This window comes from Sturnus vulgaris, chromosome 27, assembly GCF_052056855.1.
Source record: "Sturnus vulgaris isolate bStuVul1 chromosome 27, bStuVul1.hap1, whole genome shotgun sequence".
Lineage (NCBI taxonomy): Eukaryota > Metazoa > Chordata > Aves > Passeriformes > Sturnidae > Sturnus > Sturnus vulgaris.
This window is the reverse complement of record NC_142269.1, coordinates 2,550,118-2,568,272: the sequence shown is the minus strand read 5'-3', so window position 1 is coordinate 2,568,272 and position 18,155 is coordinate 2,550,118. Positions and strand designations below refer to the sequence as shown.

The window sequence follows — 18,155 nt, the reverse complement described above, 5'->3', positions numbered from 1 at the left end:
TGAAACTTATCTCAGTACAAAATAACATCCACTAACTTTAAAACACAGAAATCATTGCACTTTAAAGCAAATTAAAATTCAGTGTAAGGATGGTACACTCATCTTCCCTCCAGCTGATAAAACTATTGTTTCATGAAATGCCAGAAGTGATAGATGTTCCTTTATTTGCTGTGTTATCAATGCAGCTCCTGAGGAACAAGACTTCTTGCAACTGGAAATTATGAAATAACACAGTATATCACTTGGCATTGATTGACATGTTTTACTTTTGTATTGATATAGAAAAATGTTCCTCTGTGTGAGTTTTAAATATAAATTTCCATTGACAGAACATTCTGTATTATTATTGCTGCTGTTTCATCTGTCGCATTTTCACTGAACTTTGAAAAATTACTCTGTTCTGCCAGAGCCTCAATGTCCTTTGTGCTGCTCTGGCAGCCAATACAGTTAGAAAGAATTTCCCAAAAAGTAGGAGAAAAAGGATTTAATCTTCAGCATCTGGGATCTCCCATTAAGGAAATCATGATTAAAAGCACAGAAAACATACTATTTTATTACAATCTGGATTAGAGAATATATCCTTGGATATATTCAAAATAAGGCAACTGGGGGAAAAAGCAATGTGGAGATGCACAGATTGGGCAGGTTCAGTGCAAATGCTTCCATTCCTTATCTTCCTTTCAGCTTAAGCACTGGTGAGATGGCAAATAATTATTGTCTTGCCTGAGAAGGCAAGGCATGGCTGGAATAGCAAGCAGCAGCTTTTGAAACAAAGAATGTTTGATTTGCTCGGCTCAGGTAAATTAACGCATTAAAACAAAAAAAAATTGTTCTAATTTTTGGATTTAAGTGCAAACTACTGCTGAAAGTCTCAATCAGATTTTGATTTATCAATGATTAATAGAAGAATTAATCTTCGCAAATCCTGTAAGCATCTCATTGCATGATTTTCAACATGACTGGAAATAGGGTAGTGGAAGAAATTCAGTTTGGAATGCAGATCTGGAGAAGCTTTCCCAAAATTTGCTGCAATTCAGAAGCAACTTTAGCTTGGATAGGATTTGTTTGCTGAGACAGCTAGTGAGAGATGGCAGAGTCAGAGGAGAGCCCCAGGAATGAGAGATGGCTGGGGCTCAGCTGGAGAGGCTGATGGAGAAGGTTCCTTCAGCCTGCAGAAAGGACAGCTACACTGGATCCAAGGATAGGTGCACCCTTCCATTATCTGCAAGGCCTGGAGAGAAAACACAGCCACGCTACTCTCAGAAGTGGAAAGGCAAAGGACAAGGAGCTACAGTCACAGGCTCCATCAAGGAATTTTTCTACTAGGTAGAAGAAAAACGTTTTTCACAGTTGAAGTTGTGAGCCCCAAGACAGGCTGTCAGGAGAGCCCAGTGATGTCCATCAGTGCAGATCCTCCAGCCCTGCCTGGACCAGCCCTGAGAGCCACGGCCCCTCCTGGAGCCAGCCCTGCCTCCGGGTTGACCTCGTGAGGTCAATTCCACCCTTGAGCGTTCCAGGATTCAAGGTAAGTGCTGACATCAGGAGATGCTTACAAAGGAAGGAAAAAATTAACTTGGCAATTGAGGAACCAGCCTCTCTTTATCTTCTCCTGAACATGAATAGCATTCAAAGACCCTGGAAAACTTTTTCATGCAAAAATTAGCACACAGCCCAAGATACCAATTTAGTTTAGAGGACAAGTCTCTGCTATTTCTCTTCAGATTTTTTCTTTTATTTATTCTCCAAAGACATCTCTGGCTTTAGGGAAAAGATGGGATTTTAATTTTTGTCAAAAGGTAACAACAAAAGGAGCCATTTATAGTAGAAAGTGCTGCTTGGCTTTGAAGTATTCAGTTGAAATAGGCGTCTGTTCAAAGGACATTTTCTAGCCTAATGTATAGTACAGTCCATTTAAATCCACAACTTGCTTTAAAAACTTGAATGGGAAGTGTTAAAAGTGTAACATGTGTTAAAGGCAAAAACCTTACAAAATCACATTTCTCGGCTCTCAATCAAGCTAGCTGGCGCAGGAAATCAAAACCGTCTTTGTGTCAGTCAGACAACCCAATCTGGCCTTGGACACTTCCAGGGATCCAGGGGCAGCCACAGCTTCTCTGGGCACCCTGTGCCAGCCCTGCCCACCCCCACACGGAGGAATTGCTTCCCAACATCCCATCTCTCCCAGCTCTCTGGCAGTGGGAAGCCATTCATGTCACTCCATCCCTTGTCCAGCATCCTGCTCCAGCTCTCCTGGAGCCCCTTAAAGCACTCTGAGCTCTCCCTAGAGCTTCTCTTCTCCAGTCTGAACATTCCCAGCTCTCCCAGCCTGGCTCCAGAGCAGAGGGACCCCAGCACTTGGAGCAGCTCCATGGCCCCCTCTGGACTTGCTCCAACAGGTCCACATCTGTTCTGTGCTGAGGACAGGTCACTTTTCATTGGCTCTTTTTTTAAGGAATTCAGGTTCTCTGAATCACATTTAGGTTAAATATCTGAGTGACTCATGCAGAGTCACCCAATGACAAAAGAACAGAGAATTGAAGTGGCTGCTGAGTTTTGTGCTCTTCTGCTACATCCTGGACTACCTGTCTGTCCATTTAAACACAAAAAGGGGTGGGGGGGAAAGGCCTCCTATTTTTACTCTCAGCAAAACTGCAAATTGTCCATACCTGAGGAAAAGGAGGGAGAAACTCAGGCTCAGACAGTACCTACAAAATCTGTATCATAGCCCAAAGCTCTCCAGCCAGCCAGGGATGTAACAAGCTCCATCACAATAAAGATTTTATGATTTGATTTCTTAATCTGTTTTCAAGCATGAAATCACCACGTTGGGCAAATATAAGCAAGAATTGTGACTATCTGTAAAATCAGGCTATTACTATTTCCCTCTTCCTTCTGCAGAGACTGTGAGTCTCTATGTAACACTACTGAGGTACTTCTGAAATATCACAGAGAAGATGCCAGGCAAGTACAGATTATTTTGGATACTATAATCTGATTAGAAACACTGCCCACTCCTACATTTGCAGAAACAGAACAACAACAGAAGCTGTCTCACACGGCTGATCCCTGAACCACTGCCTGCTGTTCTGTAAGGATGAGTCACCGTGTGATGAGGAGATGCAACCTTTACCTCAGCACCATTATTTCATCCTTAGGAGACACCTGGTTGCCATGGAATTAGACAACAGCCACCCTGTCCCAAACTCCACAGTGATGCCAACCCAGGCCATTCGGGATCAGGGGGATCATACCTGGTTCTCGTCCTGCACCTCCATGCTGTACTGGGGCCCTGGCTGAACCTCCGTGACTTTCTCTCCGAGGAGGAAGCCCAGGCGAGTCATGAGTGTGTTCGCTGCCTCATCTACGGAGGGAGGGGGTCCCAGCTCTTGCTCAGTATCACCTAAACAGAAGAAAACCAGATTCAGACAAGAATTGTTTACTTCAGCTGCTGCTCAGTGGCTTTACCAACACGACACCACTGCCTGTTGTGTGCCCTCAGTATCCGGGTTTTCAGGTTATTTACTTTATTCAAGCCTGTTTTACCATTCCATGCTGGTCATTAATTTTAGGTCACGTACCATATATATAAGTTTTCTCCAATGTTAACTGTTGCTTCTCCTCTCACTGCTTGTTATCTTTTCAGCACCTCCCATGGAAACACACCTTGGTATCTTGTCCCTGTAGCAGAAGCACCAGAGCTACCAGGGAACAAGATTTTCTGGACCAGCATTGAGAAGAGCGTTTCCTCTCCTCCCTCTGTTTCTTGGAGGCACAGAAACTGCCTCCAAATTACTCACAGAGAAGACAAGGCTACAAGAGCCATTTGGAGAGTGCTCCATGAGCTGCAGAGCAACCAACCTGTGCTACTGAGTAGTTAACAGAAAAGAGCAGGACAGAAAATACATGTGCAACTTCCACTGTCACCTGCTGTCCCAGCCAACTCATGGTCATATGGAAATCAAGTCTCTCCAGATGCAACTCACCCTCTGCATTCACCCTATGGGCCATGCCACAAAGTAGCCTGCCTGCCAATTCCCCATCAATTCTACAAAACAGGCCAAAAACAACATTCCTAATATTTTCTTCTATTTTTTTTTCCCACTACCTGTGGGGAAAGCAGCACAGACAAGCTTCCAGCTTGCAATTCACACCAGGAAAGGGCCAAGCATGTATACCAGCATTTCTGTATCCCTTTAATTCTATATCAAAAGCCTGTGGAGGTTTTTGACTTGTACTATCACACATGTAATTTGGGTTCCAAAAGCCAAGTTCCTTCCTGCTCACACCAAGCAGCAGGGTTAAAGCCTGAAGGTCAAGTTCTTACCACGTTACACTGAAGTAATACTGTGCTTAGTGCAGTTATAGGAGACTGATTAGGATTTGCAATTAGTCTACAGTTAATTATTCATCTGATAATGTACAATCTGGAAAAGAGCCCATCTCCATTTCCCAGGTCTGCCCTGGTTTGGGCTCCTCCAGCACTCAGCCTGCAGCAACAGCAAAAGGATGCTACTTTAAATAAAATATTGCTTTTGGTAACTGTAACTGAAAACCACAAATCACGGAATCTGGGATATGCTCAGAACCTCAGGAAATTTAAGCCTGTTGCTTCCATAAATTCCCATTTAACCTCATAGAGCACAGCTCACAGAAGCTTACAGCAATTTTTGGATGTCTCATCTGCACTACTGCAAATTAAAAACCCAGGAGCATCTCCCATGCGACCACAACTGCATTCCTGCACCACCAGCTCTGGGAGTTGAGCACCCGGAGCTGTCCTTCCACAGTGGCTGCACTGTTATGAAAATGGATGCTACAGTAGGCCCACGTAAGCTAAGTTATTGAATCCCCATTGTACTGTTTGAACCATCACTGACATGAATCCAATAGATTTAAGAGAGACAAATTTAGACGGATGGCCCCATTTGTGGAACTGCTGACCACCCACAATCAATCTGTGGGCATTTACTGGCTCTAGGAGCCCAAGCCAGAACAGATAGATTTATGTAAAATGAAAACGAGACAGACTTTTATTTCCAAGCTTATTTCTTTCTTTAAACAGGTAGACTACCTTTTTAAAGGTAGACTTCTTTGGTAAAAGGCATTCCCTGGATATGGCTCCACAGCTTATTGTGCATTCCCCATTCTGTCTTCACAACCATGATACTAAAAATACTCAAATGATGCTTACACATCTGGGCTGAAAGGAACAGCTGGATCTGGATCTACCTCTGCACTGCCCACCTGGGAGGATTTAGGAGTGCCCAGCTGCAGGGCACTGGGCACAGCCAGTTTCCTTTTGCTTAGTGCTGGGAACAACTCCTAACCAAAACTGACTCATGGAAAGTTGAGTTTAACCTTGTCCTTAACCCCTCTCTTCTTTTAAACTATCCCTAAAACATCTCCAAGGGGCACGAACCTGGCTTTCACCTGTAAAATACAGAAAACTACAAGCTTACCCCAAGTCATTGTGCAGGTACATTGAAGATACAGAGGATGATAATTATGTGCTTTGGTGACAGTCCTAATGGCAGGGCGTTGGAACCACAACATCTTCAAGGTCCCTTCAACCCAAACCAGTCTGTGATTGTAATTCACAGAATCATGGAAAGGTTTGGCATGGGAGGGAGCTTAAAGCCCATCCAGTGCCACCCCCTGCCACGGCCAGGGAACCTTCCACTGTCCCAGGCTGCTCTGAGACCCATCCAGTCAGGCCTGGGACACTGCCAGGGATGCTGCAGCTACAGCATCTTCGGGCACCTGTGCCAGGGCCTCACCACCCTCACAGGGAATAATTTCTTCCTCATATCTGAACTAACTCAGATCTCCTTCAGCTTAAGGTTCTTCTGCCTTGTCTTATCACTCCATGCTCGTTCCCTGTGAGATGCTGATCATGGTACTAGGTACCACCAGCTGAACCACAGTAGTGGAGCTCTGAGACCTCCATATTTCATACTGAACTATCAATTACTTAATTATCACCTGGCTTTCAAAGTACAGACAACTTTGAACTTAAGCAAAGCTCCATTGTACTGGATTATCCTCTCCTTAAGTCTTAAAAAATAAGTGGAATAATTTAACTGAATGTCAAAGAACAGACATAACAGCTCTAAGGTGCCTGTGAATGGGTATTATGGCAAAAAGCTGTAAGTTGCCTTTCAGGGCTGACAGTAAGACCTAATACTCTCTTCCTAAGTTCAGTGAAAGGGCATGACTGGTTTTTTCTGCCTTCCCACGTGTGTTATCCAGTTGGTGCTGCAACCACATTTTACACTCACTTCAGCACACTTCTGTCTCCCCAGGAAATTTGAGCACAGAATTGGTAACAGAACTCGCCTGAGATATTTCTAACTGTTTTGACACCACTGCTATAACCAGCTACAACAGCTCTAACACATCCCCCACTCAACTCCAATAATAGTGGTGTATCAATAACCAGTAACATACTGCCCAACTGCACACGCAAACCCAAAGTCAAACACTGCATTAAAGGGATCCCAACATGCTGATGGTCTGAAGCTGCTGCACTTACTACATGAGTTCATGTGCTTCTGCATCAGTTATTACTGAGTATGCTTAGTGCTAGGAATTTAAAAGAAGAATAAAAACCCCTCCCTGACTCATTGCATGTGCACTAGTATTTTGAAGAGTTCTATGGGCTGTGTAACTTGATGTCCCTTTATGTTTAGCAGAAAGCTTATATTTTTATATAAACACACACGAAACAACAGGAGGAAAAGAGTTCTTGGGAGCTGGTGTGCTGCTGCACCAGAAGGTGACTGTAGCCACTCAGCAAGCCAGGTTTCTGTCAGCTTCCTCTTGGCCACCAAACCATGTAACTTGGATTTTCACACCAGCTGGCAGCTTTATTTGGCTGTTCCTGTCATTTATGTCTCATGGATCACTCAGTAACTATCTCCCACCATTTCATAGCCAGGTAGATGCTGTATCCCAGCACATTGTCACATCTCCAAGTCAGCTACATTTGCCTGTCCAGGTCTTCCAAGTGCTTTAGAGTAGACATGCCTTGAATACACCCCTAAGTTCCTGGTAAAGCCACTACATACCAACTTAACCACGGCAGGGAAGGCTGAATTCAGCTCCTAATGAAAACAGGAGAAACAATTCTTCTACAAGGAAAATGGAAAAAAGGCAAGGATAGAACTTGGAATACTGAAGTTCTTTGGTTTGTTGCCCAGTGAAGCAGTGAAATGGCACTGGAAAGGACACCAGAGCCACCACTGTGTGATCCAGCCTGGCACCCACTGGTAACTGGCCTGGCTCCGAGGGGAAACCCAGACTGGTTTGGGTTGGAAGGGACCTTCAAGGCCATCAGAGCAATTAAGGCACATTTATGTTGCATTTTTAACTATTCCATTACCATGAAGATGGGACTTCTCCTAAGGGAATGCTGGGCACGGGTACAGGAGCCCACGGGCTGGGGCTGGATTGTGATTCCCTTCCCTGGCTCTGTGCTGGGAGCAGGGAGCTCCTGCCCTCCTGGTTTTCCTGCTGCTTGTCCCACTCCTGATCACTCTTGCATGTGGAAGCATCACATCCACAGGCCAACATCCCAGTTATTGCTCCCAGCATTTTAATGCTCTGCTAGATAAAAATGCCAGACCTGAACACAGGGGGTATTTTATTCTAAAAGGACAGCCTGTTTCACATCTCTCTGAGAGCTTCTGGTTATTTCTGACATGCAACCCTGCAGTTACCTGTCTTTTCTGAAGATTAAGGATTAAAAGAAAGAAGCACAGCTATTACTGACTACCTGAAATTTGACTGCGAATTTCATGTAATCTTTTGAGTATTATCTTTCACTTTTCAGAAGATACATTTAATTTCTGTACAGCTAACTACAAAAGAATTTGAATGTCTTATTTTTAATTTCTTTTGTTTTTGCAGTGCAGAGTAAGGCTGGTTGCTTACATTTTTCTTACAAAACATTAAAAAAAAAATAAAAATCCCTGTGCTCCTTGGACAAATTACCTCTGCATCCAAGCAGGCTGCAGCTTTGGAGACTAATGTGTCTTGGAGCTGTTAATGGATTTTTATTTATGCTATTTGAAAAAAGCAATTCACTGCAATGTGTTTGTACTCTGCAGGCTGTATCTGGGATGGAAGTCCTTGGACACGTGGCAAAGAGCTCGTAAATCTTTTACTTCAGTACCTGAATTGCTGACTTCAGGTTTGGAGCACTTGCCTTCCAATTAACTACAACAAATTCCAAGTGGAGAAAAGTTTTTATATTAAATTATTAGGAAGCAATTTTTAGTAAGGTTTAGAAAAGGCCTTTTTCACGTGGGAACAGTAAATGTAACAGTGTGTGCAAAGGCAATGCCACTGGCAGTGGTTTCATCTCTGCCTAAAGGTGATTATAGACAAGGGGAGCCTGGGCTCTCTTGGGGCTGCTCCATCCCTGCAAGTGTCCAAGGCCCTGGGACAGTGGAAGGTGGCACTGGGTGAGCTTTAGGGTCCATTCCAACCTAAACCATCCCATGATCTGTGAAAGCAGAAGAAAGTGGAATATGTGATGTCTGCACCTCTGGGCCTTGAGGAACACACCACGATTCTTTGCCGACTGTTTATTTCGCCTGTGGCTCGAATTACACTGGAAGAGTGAATTAGTGCCACAGGAGGGCTGGGTGGGCAGGGACACTGCAGAAGAGGAGATGAGGGAGGAGAGGAGTGAGCCTAGGGCAGGGCAGGCTGTGCCAAGCCTGGTGAGGCAGCCCCGGCACAGTGGAGCGGGCAGAGCATCCATCAGCAGGAGCAGACACAGCAGGGGCTGCCCAGCACACAGAGGGACACGGAGCAGCTCTGCCTCCCCCAGAGCTCCTCACCCATTTGACACTGCAAGGGCACACTTCAAATGTCACACTTCAATCGTTAATAACAAAAATTAAATCCAACGTTCGATTATTTAGACATTTCAGAAAGAGTAGAAATACCTAAGGCTCCCACAGATACCTTTTTCTCGTTATTTTAAACAATTTTAGCAGATCCCAACAGTGAACACCCCCATACTTTCCATCTACTTCTGCCTCTTTTTAAGTTAATCATTTTTTTCTTTGACTGAATTGCAAAAATGCAAATTGGAAAGAATACAACCTGAGATTGTCAAGCAATTTAATACCTCTGATCCCCCCCTTCAAAAAATTCAACCCACTTTAAATACGTCAGCAGATCTCTGCAATTCACCCTGGAATTTACCTGATTTAGGCCATTTAGGAGCAATTCCACAGAGCCTGTCAGCTCTCTCAGATGTCTTATCTACAAATACCCTTTGGATTTCTGCAGGGGTCAACTCTGACACCTCTGTAGCCATCACACACAGCAGGATGGAGTTCATAAGTGCTCATAAATGTTCAGAGTATTCCTTGAACACCAAATATATCATTTTATGGCAGAGTTATTAGGTTTGCTGTTTTCAAGAAAGCATTCAAAACGTACAATGTTTTTGTACATTGTAATTTTCAAATAGTGTTTCTGTTACCTCCTTTCAACTCCTATTTGAAAGCTGCCACGTATTTCAGCTGCAATTGCTTACAAGCAAATGAAATTTCTTTATGATTTATTTGGTAATTCTGTGACTGGTTTGATAGCCACCATCATCTAATTCTGGATGAAGGATGGAGGGTAGAGCCCCTGGGAGACATTAACAATGCATCTACAGTCCACAGAATATTTTTGGTTTAATGGCTGTACTTTTACTTTCAAAACATCTGAAATCTGTTTCAGTGAGTGTCTAACAAGAGCTGGGAAACAGTTCCCTTAGTGGCATCTGTCCCTGAATTTATCTGAGCATGAGACTGATTTACCTTTAGGAAATCAAAAATTCTTGAACTAGCAATGAAAAAAAGAGAATAGTTATGTGTGAAGAGTGAGCACCTATGGAAATCCAGAAATAAGTGATACCATTTAGGACCCTGATCTTCAATTACATAACTGCAGAGTTTTATCTAACAACTTCCCTCCCTCTGTGTGACCTGAATCTGTCCCATTATTATGTACATCTGCTTTAAATTATTCTGGATACACTTGAGCTGTATTTGGAAAATGTCCTTGACCATTTCTGCATATCCCCCTAATCTCAGAATTAATGGAAGATTTTTTCATTAGTCTTGTTTACATCAAGAAGAGATTTTTAAAAATTTAACCGCTAAGGATGAAGGCTGCCCTATATGCATCTCTGTAAATGTCAAGTTTTGAACTGCTGCACCTCCAATCCTTGGGTCAGTTTTGAGAAAGGCAATTGAGGGGCTGGAGAGTGTCCAGGGCAGGGAACAGAGCTGGGAAGGGGCTGGAGCTCCAGGAGAGGCTGAGGGAGCTGGGAAGGGGCTCAGCCTGGAGAAAAGGAGGCTCAGGGGGAACTTCTGGCTCTGCACAACTCCCTGACAGGAGGGGACAGCCGGGGCTCTGCTCCAGGGAACAGGGACAGGAGAGGGAACGGCCTCAGGCTGGGACAGGAAAGGTTTAGATTGGACTAGAATTAGAAAGATTTAGATGTAGATTTAGATTAGGGAAAATTTATTCATGGAAAGGGCTGTCCAGCAACTGCCCAGGGTAGTGGTGCAGTCCCCATCCCCATGTGGATGTGGCACCTGGGGACAGGGTTAGTGGTGAACATGGTGGTGGTGCTGGGGGAATGGTTGGACAGGATAAATTCATTAAAAACAAATCTGACTAAATTATGGTCTTTGCATTTACAACACTGACAACAATCTTGAAAATCTACTACCATTACATACCTGAATAAGATTTCTAAAGTTCTGCTCGGATGTAATAACTGCTACAGAGATAGAGTCATTTACTACTGCCAGCTTTTAGAATAACAAGTCAGGCTGGACAGGGCTTAGAGCAACCCGGTCTAGTGGAAGGTTCCCTGCCCTTGGCAGCAGGTGGAATGGTCCCTTCCAGCCCAATCCAGTCTGCTATTCTCTGACTCTTTTGGGGCTATTTTCTAACAGAACCAATGTCTAGGGCTGTTGCTAATTGTGTATCTTCAATGATTGGAGAGGGAAGACTCTACTGTCCATGTGGATGAGTTCCATTTAAAACTTGCTCTTTCTCTATAGCATGAACTACTCCACTTAAATAAAATCACCCAGACTGTCCTCACAGTGCCCTGAAGTTATATAGAGTAGGAGCTGTAAGTTCATCCATAAAATGTAGGTGGAGAAACACCACTGAAGATACTGAAGGGGGCAGATACAGGGACAGATGTACAAGTACCTGCACACATCACCACAGCAAGATGGAAGCCAAGAACAGACGGGAATGAGAAGAGGGCAGGGATGCTGCCCCAGGCAGACTGCCAGCAGCCAGGAATGGAGAGCAGCAGCAGGAACCTGCTCTAAGTGCTGACCCTTTGTGGTGGGACCAAGCTTGCCCACAGGGATGGGGCTCCTTTGGGAACACACAGAAGAGCCAGTGAGGACTTAACTCTGAGAAAACAAAAATAGCAAGCACGGGAGTCAGGGGGGACGGCTGCAACAGTCCAAACACAAGGATTTTGGAGCCTGCAGTAAGTTCCAGGGCACTGGAGGAATTTGAAGCCAGGCTGGTACAACCAGTGCTTCCAAGCAGGGCTGCATTTTCAAACTGGCAGCTCGCCAAAATGGTCATATTTGGACTCAAGGTAATTATTTTCAAGCGATTTGGAGTCAAATAATTAGTGACATAAAATGTCAAAAATTTTGCTTAATGAAGCAGAAAATCTACTGTGGTACAGGAGGTTATGCACAAATTGATCTCCTTCCTTCAGGGTCCAAGGGCAGCTGTGCTGCACTGGAGAACAGAGCAGATGGGACAGAGGGAATGCTGACGACTGAAGCCAATTTCAACAGGGGAACAACAGTCACACTGGAGAAGAATAAAGAAGTTCTTGTTCTACAGTCTTGGAGAGGGTGAAGAAGTCACAGCAACTGGCAAAAGAGCACAAGTCTTGGTGTGGCTTTCAGAGCACTGCATATTTTCACTTATGGGCAGCTCTCCATAGCATCACTGAAATTCAAGGACTTTCAACCGTAGGCACTGGGACATGGGAACCAGGCTTATAAAAGAATGGAGCAGTTTCCTACAAATGCAACCACCCCTTCTTCTGTTGTTACAGCTAACAATAATGGTAAAATGAATGCTGAGGGGGTTGCCTCCATAAAAAGGTGAAACAAAATAACAGCATCCCAAAACACTGCAGGAAAAAAAGAAGTAGAATTACTGACCACTTCCTCTAGACTCTAAAGTATTTGGGAATAAATATCTGAACCAGAAGGAAAAAGGGAGGACTGATTAGTCACTCTAGTCACTTATCAGCACAACCATAACCAAGACCTCCAGCAACCATCATTTCCTTCCTTTCTGCCCCATTTAGCAGCCCTGTATTTCCACTTGGGGCAGGCATAAACACAAGGTGAAGACCAACTTAAATGCCACCTAAAGAGCTCCTAAAGAACTCAACAGGGAACTAAGAAGGAAAACGAAGTTTGTGTAAAGACACATCAAGGGCATTACAAGCAGGGGCCCAAACACAGCTGGGATGGTGCTAACACACAGCTAATCCAGCCTGATGGACGCTGAGTAGGAACAGAACTATCACAAGGTGAACAATCATGGATTTGTTTGGTTTATTAAGGGAAGTGCAACATGGATCCAGAGAAACATCACCCATTGGCTGCACTGTTAAAATGCCTCAGCACTTTGAAAGAGTTGGCTTGCTTTCTTTCCCCTCTCCTCCACCTATATTTTTATGACAAAAACTTCCACTCCTTTAGACCAGAGCATGGACACTTGCTGGACTGTGCCTGATAGTACACACACTTCCTAACAGGTCGTCCAGAGAAGCTGTGGCTGCCTCCATCCCTGCAAGTGCTCAAAGTGAACCTGAATGGAGCTTGGACACCTGTTCTAGGTGTCCCTACCCATGTCAGAGGGTGGGACTGGATGATCTTTAAGGTGCCTTCCAAACCAAACCCCGCTGGGATTCAAGAGGATTCAGTGTGGGCCCTCCACAATACGCTAGGAAGAGGAAACTCCTCTGGGACAGTCACTCAGTCAACAAAAAATCTGCCCCACCTGCTCAGATGTGGAAGAAAAGGTTTTACACTCATCCTTGCAGGCCCATCACTGACAGTTTCAAAACCATCAGGGTTGGTTTGCTTATGTACATATTTATTCACTGGCAGAAAGCTATAAATATTCAAAAAGCCAAAGTATTAGCACAAAAATGTTACTGTTTCCCAACAGGCCAGTTGCAAGCACTGCTGCTTGCTGACGCAAAACAACTCCTTGGATTTCCTGGGATCTATCCGGATGGGCAGCCAGAGGTGCTAGGCTGCTGCTGCTGAAGCATCTGAAGTGAAACACACCTCAGGAGCCATCTAGGCTACATCTCTGAAAGCAGTTCATCACAAAACCACGATTTGGATAATTTACAGCCTTTCTCTCTCTTTTTTCCCTGTTTTTTCTCTTCCAGGTAGATGAACCCAAACCCTAGATTGTAAGGGTCGGGTATTAAGAGAATGCACTAGGAAGCTGCAAGAAAAGCATGTTGTCTCCAATTATTTAACAGTTAAAACATATGGGAATAATCTATGGGATTGGCATTATTTTCACTTCTTATCTTGAACAACTCTGCTTTGGTAAGAAGATTCAATAAACCCTAAACTCCGGACCCACTATTCTCCAAGTTGTAACTTTCAGTTCAAGGAAACTCAATGACACCTAATGGCAACTGGTCTGTGGCCAATCCTAAACGGATTCACACCTGGAACTCTAGCAATGCCTTCAATATTCCTCCCTCTGATCCAGAACTTCAGACCAGTCTGGGGCTTGTTTTGTAATACAGGAGTTTATCCTGAAACTGCTTCCATCTCTTGATGTGGCAGAAAGAACCAAGAGCATCCTCCCAGGAACAGCGTGAGAAAAGTCAATTGCTTCCATAGCAACCAAATTATGGCTCTTCTGCAATTAGGGCTGATCAAAATGATTTCCCATTCCCTTCAGGTCAGTGGACTTGACAGTGCTGGGACAACCACAAGATTCAACAGTAAAACCATTTGTCAGATCACGGCTGGTTTGATTATTCCCTCTCCTTCCCCCCAGCTCATCACTGTTCAATATGACAGAAGTTGGACAAGAATCCTGCTGGCAAAATTTGTTTGGGGTTTTGTAGGATTTTTTGGCTCAGTGCCGGTATTTTCACAATGAAAAATCAGAGAGCAGTGCTGGTTCCTGCATTCCCTCTTAAAGGGCTTTTTCTAAGACCCTAGAAGCATTTTGATGTGTTTAGGAGAAACACGTGGATAGCATAAAATGAAAAATACACATTTTACATGATATAAAGAGAGAAGAAGCAGCAAGCAGATGTCAAGCTCAACGATTCTTTAACCAAAGGAAGAGAAAAAGGAGTGATGAGATGAACATAAGTGCTGCTGCCATGGTGAATCCCTCCCTGTCTGTGGCAGGAGCAATGCAGTGATTCCTAACTCAATCAGGGATGAAAACAGACGCCTGCTAGCCTAATGTGCAACAAGCAAACCAGACACTCAAGATTTGTGTCCCCAAATTTCTGAAGAAGGAGTTAATAAAATTAAAAGATAATGTCATAACAGACACAGCCTTTGGAACACAACGACAAGGTAATAAATGACATAAAAGGCAACTGCAAACATTAATCTGAGGCAAAAGGCCATTACCTGAAAGCACCATCCATCTCTGATAGTTTCCAAGAGGTTTTCTGTGCACTCAGAAGTCAAAACATGTTTTAACTACCATGAAAAACAAAAAGCAGCTTAAAGAAAGATGCCCTCGTGACCACAACTAAGAACCAAAAAGCCAGGACAGCATTCACCACTCATGCAGTGCCTCTTGGCAGGAGCGAGGTGTGATAAAGTGGGGGAAAACCCCTACATAATTAATTGAGTCATCAGAATCATTGCAGAAAAGGTTTGACAGTTAACAACAGAGGTTTGAAGGTTAGCTCCTGCTATTCTACATTGTTCTCCTTGAAGATAACATTTCCACATCCAAGATGGATGAGAGGGTGCCATCCCCAGCCTCCCTGCCTTCAGAAGGTGTTGAATAGTGTCTGCAGTACTGGAGCAGAGACAAGGAAGGAAGATGGATCAGAAACCTTCCAAGATCCTCCTTATAAAGTCTCTGCTAAGTCACAGAGTCACAGAATGGTCTGGGTTGGAGGAGACCTTACAGCTCACCCAGTTCTACCATCCACTAGACCAGGCTGCTCCAAGCCCCATCCAATCTGGCCTTGAACACTTCCAGGGATGGGAAACCTGTGCCAGGGCCTCACTACTTGCACAGGGAAGGAAGAACTCCTTTCTCCACCAGGGACACTTCAAGTCAGGAAGTGCTGGATTGAAATCTGAACAACCTCTGCAACTACAAAAACATCATTTGAGACTTGATGACCCTTGTGGGTCCCTTTCAACTCAGGTTATTCTGTGATTCTGTGGTAATTCTGGTAGAAAGGGGTTTTTCAAAGTCATGGAACAGCTTTTTTTTTGCCATCATCGTAGTTGCAACAACTATAAAATATTGGCGAATTTCCTAATTCATGTAAGAAGATTGAATTAATTTTTAAGTATCTACACTCTTTTCTCTATACAATGAATGTAATAAAGAAAAAAGAAATTATACCAAGCTTAAAACTTTACTATTCGTGTTTGGTATTAGAACTTCCCTCAAAAGACACTCAGTATCATGATCTTCTTTCTCCTTCCTTGGAGCTGGAACATGGGGAGCACGTCACTCCCCCACACTGACTCACACTGAAGATGTCACAAGCAAATCTTCCCCCAGCAGCACGAGGGGCCAAGCGGTGGCACTGTGGTTGCTCAGGAAACCACCTCCCTGGAATGTGCTGAAATTTGCCGGAAGCCTTAAAATAAACATTTTGATACTGAGCAAAATTTCACCTCTCGGCATCTCAAATTGAAATCATTATGCAGAGTGGCTGATGTTCTCTTTTCTTTGCTATTTAGTGTTTTAAACTGCTTTCAAGTGTATAATTAATTACATTTTTTGTCAGGGATCACATTAAAAACCACTCCACCTCCCCTCCATTGCCTGGCAGATTATCAGCCTATTTTTTTTTCCTTCTTTCAACTCACACCATTATTCTTGGAAATGCTCGGGATTTAGCACTGTGTGCTATATCCTTCACAGGATGCACACGTTCTAGAACAGGGTTAATGTAAGCCTAGCACAGAAGAAAGGAGTTGTATTTCCTCAGAAAACTGATTCCAAGCAGTGCCTGAAGCTTTGCTATTATCCAGAGTAAGACTCTTCCTCCACCTTCCCATCAGGAGCTGGATGCTATGTCCCCTTTGGTTCCAGTGACTTGACCACAACTCTGTTCTTTCTCTTCCTCTTTACACAAGGATCCTCCCCCAACGACCTCCTTCTTCCAAGGTGTCATATCTCGAGCTCCTTCAATCCGGCCTTCCAGACCAGGAAAACCTCTAGCTCCCACATTATTGCTACTTTCACAGAAGGATACATAAATTCGGGCAGTTTCTTCCATGACCAGCTTCAGAAATCCTTCCCTAATGTAGTCTATCCTTCTCTCTTCCCCTCCTGTCCCAACTGCCAACATAAACCTGGCCACAGTCCCTGGACCCGGGCACACATGAAGAGAGAAGTTCCCCAACAATTCCCTGGGACCACATTTAAGAAAACTGAAACAACCTGAATCCCCAACTTGCAGTTTCTACCTTGACTCCAAATCTGCTCTGCCCTGGCATGTACTGCTCTGCTCTTATCCCATTTCCCTATCCCAAGATGGCACTTGGGGACCTAGTTTCACGGTGGCTTTGGGAGAGCTGGGTTTACAGTTGGACTCAATAGCTCTAAAGGGCTTTTTCAACCTTATTGGTTCTATGATTCCACTGTGACAATTCTGCCATTGTCACTTTTTCCTTCCTTAATGATGCTTCATGTTCCTTTAATGACACTTCAAGGCAGTACAAAACTCCACTTTTCCTTTCAGATCACTAAACTATCAGCAAGAGAAGGAGATCAAATAGCAGAAAAGAAATTAAAGAAATTGCAGATCCCATTGTCAGAGCCCATCCCAGGGTTTGGCAGGAGTCCTGCTCTCCAAAGCTCTAGCAGAAGGAAGGCACATGTCTGGGTGTGGGAATGTGGAAGTTATGTTTTTTTAATCTTACAATTCAATGATAATTCTCTGTGGAGGCAATCATAATAAGTTTATAATTATTAACAATTATAAACATGACAGTTGAAGCCGTTTGGTTAGAGAAAAGGGCTGCAGCAGCACAATTTTAATTGTAATTCATGATGCTTGAAAAAGGAGCAGCACTTTTCAAGGCAACTGTGGTCTCAAATTAGGCATTGCCAAGCACAGGAACTGTCTTTTGATTTTCTGAGATAACTTCTCTTTCAGACACAATACATTCAAGAAAGCCCGCATTCAAAATCTGGACAACGTTCAATTAATTCCTCCAATTTTCAGTACTCTACAGGTTTTTCTTCAAGTTCATCAGCCACAGAAATAAGCAACACCCTGATTTCACAGTCATTTATTAATATGACCTTAGTTACTGTAGCTACAGATTTCAGAGGTAGATGTCACACATTTGCACACCATTTCAACATATTAAATACTCTTTTTTCCATCCAAATCCTATCGTTCATAATCAAGGAAAGCCAGGGGAAAAAACTGCAGAATTCAGCACAAAATCCACCCAAACCCTTGCTGCTGTTTTCAGCCTTCTCCCAGCACCTCCACGGTCTCTAGCCCTCCCCACGATGCCACTTCCAAGTGTGGAAGAATCTGGGAAAGGATATTAAGCTGCAGATTTTACACTCACATGTGCTGGGTTTGCCAGGGCTTGGGGGATTTAGGTAATGCCTGCACGAGCTGACAGACATGAACAGGGCTGAGCCAGGAAGGGACACGACCCATGTCTATTTATTTTTCAACCAGAGGCCTCAAGCAACATGCATATGTTTCAGAGCAACTGCTACAGAATACATAAATTAGAAGGTAATTCTTTAAAAACGAAATAAAACTAAAGTAAACACCCCAATAGTCTCGGATGCAGGTAACAAGGGCCCACACTTTTGCTTTAGCTGATTTAACGATGTTTCTGAGATGTGGCTTTATTCCA

General features: G+C 43.8%; 1 protein-coding gene across 8 annotated transcripts in view; it reads right to left on the bottom strand.

Annotated features, from left to right (window-relative positions):
* The window catches only part of TANC2 (tetratricopeptide repeat, ankyrin repeat and coiled-coil containing 2), a 165,359-nt gene that overhangs the window by 71,736 nt on the left and 75,468 nt on the right, over positions 1–18,155 (bottom strand). For all 8 annotated transcript variants that reach the window (XM_088179585.1, XM_088179584.1, XM_088179590.1 and 5 more), the window contains one exon: positions 3,252–3,400. In XM_088179585.1, the coding sequence (XP_088035711.1) occupies positions 3,252–3,400 (149 nt within the window). The remainder of the gene's footprint in view (positions 1–3,251; positions 3,401–18,155) is intronic.